The sequence below is a fragment of the Lithobates pipiens genome, unplaced genomic scaffold, assembly GCF_037356315.1.
Source record: "Lithobates pipiens isolate NorthernLeopardFrog02 unplaced genomic scaffold, aLitPip1_a1.2 Scaffold_3, whole genome shotgun sequence".
In the NCBI taxonomy this organism is placed as follows: Eukaryota; Metazoa; Chordata; class Amphibia; order Anura; family Ranidae; genus Lithobates; species Lithobates pipiens.
The window spans coordinates 266,058,039-266,065,158 of NW_027507790.1; the positions used below are offsets into that span (position 1 = coordinate 266,058,039).

The window sequence follows — 7,120 nt, forward strand, 5'->3', positions numbered from 1 at the left end:
GTTGCATAGCAGATGGTAAGCAAAATCCAGGGACAGGCAAAGGTCAGGGCAAGCAGCAGACAGTAAGCATAATCCATGGACAGGCAGAGGTCAGGTTAGGCGGTAGATGGTAAGCAAAATCCAGGGGCAGGTAGAGTTGAGGGTAAGCGGAGATGGTAAGCAAAATCCAGGGACAGACAGAGGTCAAGCTAGGCTGCAGATGGTAAGCAAAATCCATGGACAGGCAGAGGTTAGGTAAGGAGGCAAATGGTAAGTAAAATCCAAGGACAAGAAGAGGTCAGCTTAGACGGCAGATGGTAAGCAAAATCCAGGGACAGGCAGAGGTCAGGGTAGGCAGCAGATAGCAAATGTAATTCAGGGGCAGGCTGAGGTCTGAGCAGGCAGCAGATAATAAGCATAATCTAGGGGCAGACAGAGGTCATGGCAGGAGGCAGAGGATAAACATATTCTGGGTGCAGACAGAGGTCAGGCAGCAGACAGTAAAGCCTTGTACACACGTTCGTCAGGAACTGGATGTCTTTCTGTCAAATGGGCATGCTGGTAAAACCAGCATCCAACCAGCATCCCATCAATGCTGGCAGCCAATGGGCGGCAGTTCTGATCAGTGTGTTCTGGGGGGGGGGGCGTCCCCTTGTGAGAATGCAGTAGCACAGCAGGGGAGATCATCACACTAATATTGCTTATATTGATATGGAAATCTCTCTGTTTTTTTTTTTTCATTCAGACGCTGGGTTGAACAAAAAAGAAAAAAACAACTTCTAGTGCGTGCTTAGCTTTAGCGCAATCCAGGCAGGGGTCAGAGCAGGTGACAGTCAGTAGGCATAATCCAGGAACAGGCTGGGGTCAGGGCAGGCAGCAGGGAATAATCCAGGAACAGGCTAAGGTCAAGCTAAGGTCAAGGCAGGATAACTAAGGCCAGAATCAAAGTTTAAAGTCCTAGCGTTACAGAATCAGTGTAGACCATGGGTGCTTAACCTATGGCCCATCAGCTGTTGCAAAACGAAGTCCCATGAGGCATTGCAAGCTGATGACAGTTACAAGCTTGACTCTCAAAAGCAGAGGCTTGTAGTTCTGTAACAGCTTGGAGGGCCACAGGTTGAGCAACCATGGCGTAGACAGATCTTTCACAAGCCCAGTGTTCACCTTCCAATGGGAACAGAATTGGCTAGACAGACGGCTCAGTGCCTATAGGAACGTTGCAGCAAGAGTGAAGCCTGTTGCCTTGAGATGGCAGCAGACCTATAATGCCTTGAAAAAAGTTTTCATACCCATTGAAATGTTACACATTTTGCCATGTTACAACCAAAAAGGTAAATGTATTTTATTGGGATTTTATGTGATACATGTGAACATAAAGTGGCACATAGCTGAAGTGGAAGGAAAAGGATAAGAACCGGTTCACACAGGGGTGACTCAGATCCGACTTCAAGTCGCCCCAAGTCACCTCAGGTCGCACAACATGTAAAAATCAATGTAAGTGAATGAGAGCTGTCTTAATGCACACTACTGAAGTCGCTCCGACTTCAGAAAAGGTTCCTGTACTACTTCAATCTGACTTGTAGGCGACTGGTACCCATTGATTTCAATGGAGGTCGCCTCCAAGTCGGATCTCCGTCTATACGGAGGCGACTCTCAGAGAATTATCAGGTCTCAAAAGGAGCTCCCCCCCTAAGAGCTCATTCTCTGATTGGCCACGGCAAGTCGCCTGGCCTGGGGCGACTTAAAGTAGTGTTGTAAGTCTTTCCAAGTCACGTCCAAGTCGCGTCCAAGTCACGTCCAAGTCATGTCCAAATTGCCTTCAAGTTGCCTCCAAAAGTCGTGTTGAAAGTCGTGTTGCCCCTGTGTGAACCGAGCCTAAAGGTTTTTCAATTTTTTTTTACAAATAAATATCTGAAAAGTGTGGCGTGCATTTGTATTCAGCCCCCTTTACTCTGATACCCCCTAAGAATCTAGTGGAACCAATTGCCTTTAGAAGTCACCTAATTATTAAATGGAGTCCACCTGTGTGTAATTTAGGCTTGGTATAAATACAGCTGTTCTGTAAAGCCCTCATGGGTTTGTTTTGGAGAAGTTTAAAGCAGGGTTAGGTTATAAAAAAATATCTCAAGCTTTGAACATCTTATGGAGCTCTGTTCAATCCATCATCCGAAAATGGAAAGAGTATGGCACCACTGCAAACCTACCAAGACATGGCCGTAGACCTAAACTGACAGGCCAGGCAAGGAAAGCATTCATCAGAGAAGCAGCCAAGAGGTCCATGGGAACTCTGGAGGAGCTGCAGAGATCCACAGCTCAGGTGGGAGAATCTGCCCACAGGACAACTATTAGTCGTGCTCTCCACAAATCTGACCTTTATGGAAGAGTGACAAGAAGAAAGCCATTGTGGAAAGAAAGCCATAAGAAATCTCGTTTGCAGTTTGCGAGAAGCCATGTGGGGGGACACAGCAAACATGTATAAGAAGGTGCTCTGGTCAGATGAGACCAAAATTTAACTTTTTGGCCTAAAAGCAAAACGCTGTGTGTAACGTAAAACTAACACTGCACATCACACTGAACACACCATCCCCACCGTGAAACATGGTGGTGGCAGCATCATGTTGTGGGGATGTTTTTCTTCAGCAGGGACAGGAAAGCTGGTCAGAGTTGATAGGAAGATGGATGGAGCCAAATACAGGACAATCTTAGAAGAAAGTAGGATTCAATGTGACAGCGCTATAAATAAGTAAACAAATGAAAAAAAAAAAAAAAAAACAAGACTAATCCCAGCAGTGAAAGTAAGTGAACTACAACACAAATTAACATGTGAAAAATTGAGCAACAGTCCATAAAAAACATCAGCGTAGGTTCTTGTGAAATACACTTCTCAAAGACATTGCACCTTCACCACATAGAATGCGGGCTTAAAGGCAAGCTATTAAGCCTGCAGCTAATTTACCCAGCCAGGCCCTCTATCTGGGGAGATGTTGGATATCTACAGAAAGGGCAACTGGAATAGGACACCAAAACAACCTGGGAGACTCGAGCGTTAACCACCAGGACGGTGGTTCAGACGTTACCCAGAAAAGCAAGAAGACTCTCCACAGTGTAAAACGTAACAGGTTTATTTAAAACTAATAAAATTGCACTTACAAAAAAGTGGAGATAACGATTGTAGAGAAACAGCCGGCCGGCTTGCGAACACCTGTCCACTAGATAGGCGCGATGACGTCAGCGCGTCAACCTCCCTACGTGCGTTTTGTCATATACTGACATAGTCGTGGGGAAAATTGCTGTTCACAGGCGCTCTCTATCCAATCTGACAAAGCTTGAGCAAAATAGCGAAGAAGAATGGGCAAAAATTTCAGCCTCCCTACGCGTGTTTCGTCATATACTGACTTCGTCACTCTCTATCCAATCTGACAAAGCTTGAGCAAAATAGCGAAGAAGAATGGGCAAAAATTTCAACCTCCCTGCTCGTGTTTCGTCATATACTGACTTAGTCGCTGGGAAAATTGCTGTTCACAGGCCCTTTCCATCCAATCTGAAAAAGTTTGAGCTATTTTGCGAAGAAGAATGGGCAAAAATTTCACTCTATAAATGTGCAAAGCTGGTAGAGACATCCCAAAAAGACTTGCAGCGAAAGGTGGTACTGACTCGGGGGGGGGGGGGCTAAATACAAATGCATGCCACGAATTTCACATATTTATTTATAAAATAAATTGAAAAACCATTTATTATTTTCCTTCCACTTCACAATTACGTGCCACTTCGTGTTGGTCTATCACATAAAATCTCAATAAAGTGTTAAAAATTTACGTTTTTAGTTGTAACGTGACAAAATGTGGAAAATTTCAACGGGCATTAATACTTTTGCAAGGCACTGTAGGGCCTGGGGATAGGCAAAAACAGGTAGCACAGGAGCATGCATGATGACCCTAACCTTCATATAATTAAAACCCAGAGATATGACTGGAATTCAGGCATCTACTGGCCATTGGGACTACAGGGAGTTTCCCGGTGGGCCGATGGCTCAGTGGGCCGGTTTCAGTGACAAAGTAATGGCTGCACGGCTCGCCCTCAACTTCACACAGTGATGTGAGAAAGATGAGAAAATACAGAGGAGAATAAGTGAAATAATAAAAGAGGTTAGTGAGGACTCCTTATGTTATGCTACTTATGTTTTTTTGCACAATTACGTATAGTTTTATATACTGTTTTTGTGCTTGTTTGCAAAATGAAAGTGGGCTGGTCTGGATGAAGTCCAGGGCCAAATTTTTGTCCCAGTCCAGCCCTACTGGAATTCCACTATAAGGTAACAGTGAGGCCGCGTACACACGCGGGGACTGTTCGCCCAACTTTGTCCGTCAAACAGTTTCGGCAAACAGTCCGCTCAAAATTAGCATGGACGGACATGGCCACACACGACGGACGAACAGTTTGCTGAAACCGTGCGCGATGACGTGAACGGCACGTACGACGGGACGAAAAATACGACGTCCTATACACTGCATTATAACTTTCGGCGTGTAAATCCTTTCTGAGCATGCGCGGAACTTAGTTTGACGAACAAGCCTACACACGAGGGGACTGTTCGCTGAAACAAGGTTTCAGCGGACAGTTTTTCGGAATTTCCGAAAAACCTTGTTCAGCGGACTGTTCGCTGAAACTGTCCGCTGAAAGCCCACACACGAGCGGACTGTTTGCCGAAACACTGTTCAGCGGACAAAGTTGGGCGAACAGTCCCCGCGTGTGTACGCGGCCTAAAGGGGGGATGATTTATAAAAAATAAAAAAAAACAACAAAAAACAAAGTTACTTTAAAAAACACATTTCAACAAATATGAAAATCCTTGTTGAAAATAATGTATTGGAGCACTTTAATAATGGAAAAGAGTAATTTGGAAAAGAGAGTAATGCAACATTTCCAGGATTCGGGTCAGGCAGTTCACACGTGATCTGATTAGGGTAGTTTTTATTCGATGTGCATCCATTAACATGTCAAAAAATCTTGACTAATCTCTTATTATTTTTTTATTTTCAGGACAGGAACTGAATGGGCCGTATTATTACAATACAAAATAAACATATAAAGAATATATGACGAGAAGCGCTGGATTACAATTTTGACATATCAGCAAAGTACCAATCATGCTGAAGACTTCAGACTTTTCTTCTACTTTGATTGTTAAGACTGTAATATTTCTTCAATGAAAGTATCGCGACTGCTTACGTGGATGGGAACTCAAGTTGGAAACATCAGACGGATCAAGATCAATGGGAATTTCCGAACAGACACTGATAATGCCACACAAAAAAAAAAAAAAAAAGAAAAGGCTTTTTCTTCTAAAAAAAAAAGAAACCTGAAATTTGACAAGGAGTGCCTGTTCGCCACCATGAGTTATGTTGCTATGGCATCACCATGGCAACTGTTGCAAGAAGCATCGTATATGTCATTCCTTAGCTATTTAGGGACCAAAGGACCAAACTTTTTATTGCAGACTTGTAGCTGTATGTAAAATATGAAGTTAACTTCCTACACCTTAGCTGTTCTTAAAACAGTTTGGGAGCAATTATATGAAATATGTAAAAAAAAAAAAAAAAAAAAATGCTTAAAATGCTTTTAAAAATGGCAAGATAATAGCTATTTGATACTATAGAAGGTTCTTTGGTTACATTAATTCAATTCTGAAAATTTCCTATGGTTTTCTGTATATTATGAAAGGATAAGTATGTAGGAATTAAATAAAGGATAGATATTTTAAAAGCAGACAAAAAAAAAAAATAATAAAAAAAAAAACTTGAGATGGAAAAAAAATAATAAAAAAAGAGAAAAATAAAAGAAAACTTAAAAAAATAAAATTGAAAAATGCATTAGAAAGAGGGTAGTAAGAAAAAAAAAAAGTTTGTAAATGCTTCTAACTACCCCTTAAAATCCTAATAGTTGTACAGATTTAACAGAAAAGTTTAAGATATCTATATAATAGTAAAAAAAAAAAATTAGAAAGCAAAAACAAAAAAAAAAAAAATAGACGTTAGCATTATGGCTAAAAGAAAGATGTTGTAGAACTGTAATTTTTGTAGAGTTTAGAATAAGCATAAAATCCTATTGCATACTTTATTGAGGAGGATATGAGAGGCTGTGATGGCAGCTTTTAACTGCAAGCATTCCACCTATTAAAAATAAAACTTGACTCTTGTAAAATGATGCAATGAAATAATAACGTTACAACAGCTATTGTCTTTTTATCAGTTAATTTTAACTTGAAGAATGACATGGCTCTCGCTTCATATCTTCGTAATCTGCTCTTTGCTAACCCTCCCATCATCCTCTGCTTTAGTAGTTTCCATATTTGTTCTAGACCTTCAGGGGCAAAAGACAGCCTAGAACCTTAATGTTAAAAAAGTAAAAATATAAAAAAAAAAAAAAAAAAAAAAATATAAACAATCTTTGAAAAAATTTCTGAAACTGTTTACAAGGAATTTTGAAAAACAGGGGATGTTTAAAAAACGATGCTGGCTCTGTTTTTCTGTAAATACATTTGCATATTTTGTAGGTCTTTTAATTGTAATGATAGAGAAAAAAAAAAACAAGGAAAAATTATTTAAAATGAAAGCACGATATTTATCTTTGGTAATTGACTTTAGAGCAGTTAAAAAAAAATAAAATAAAAGATGTTGCTTTAGAATAAACTCAGATTCAGAAAAATAAGTCAATGAACTATTTAAAAACACATATATTTTAAAATATATCATATTTATTCTAATTTATTTCTGCTGTATGAATTTTTCAGTTTTATCTTTTCTTTTTTTTTGGTTTGTGTTCTCACTCATTTTAGTTGAACTAAAAGAGTGTTTTTGATCATGTTTAACTTTTTTTTATAAATATATATATAAATATAAATATATATATAAATACACAAAAAAATCATGAAGTATTATCTCCTGCAATGGGTCACTTTTTTCCCTTTAATTGCTGGAAGGGGATGGAACACTGTGCCATAGCCCTCCTCTGGATAAAAAAATGGATTCCTTTTCTCAAGCCTCATTTTTGTTTATAAGCTTTTTTTTATTTAACCCTATGCTGACTTGTTAAAAATCCAACTTGTATCACAATGGTCTATTTTTTATTTTATTTTTCAGAA

At 39.7% G+C, this 7,120-nt stretch overlaps 1 protein-coding gene across 22 annotated transcripts in view; it reads left to right on the forward strand.

The window, feature by feature from the left end:
• Positions 1-6,547, forward strand: part of CELF4 (CUGBP Elav-like family member 4) — a 1,506,243-nt gene extending 1,499,696 nt beyond the window's left edge. For all 22 annotated transcript variants that reach the window (XR_013263988.1, XM_077463101.1, XM_077463104.1 and 19 more), the window contains one exon: positions 5,020-6,547. Coding sequence is in view for 2 of the 22 variants with exons in the window: in XM_077463101.1 (XP_077319227.1) it covers positions 5,020-5,060 (41 nt within the window). In the remaining 20 variants the exon portion in view is untranslated. The remainder of the gene's footprint in view (positions 1-5,019) is intronic.
• Positions 6,548-7,120: the final 573 nt, after the last annotated feature.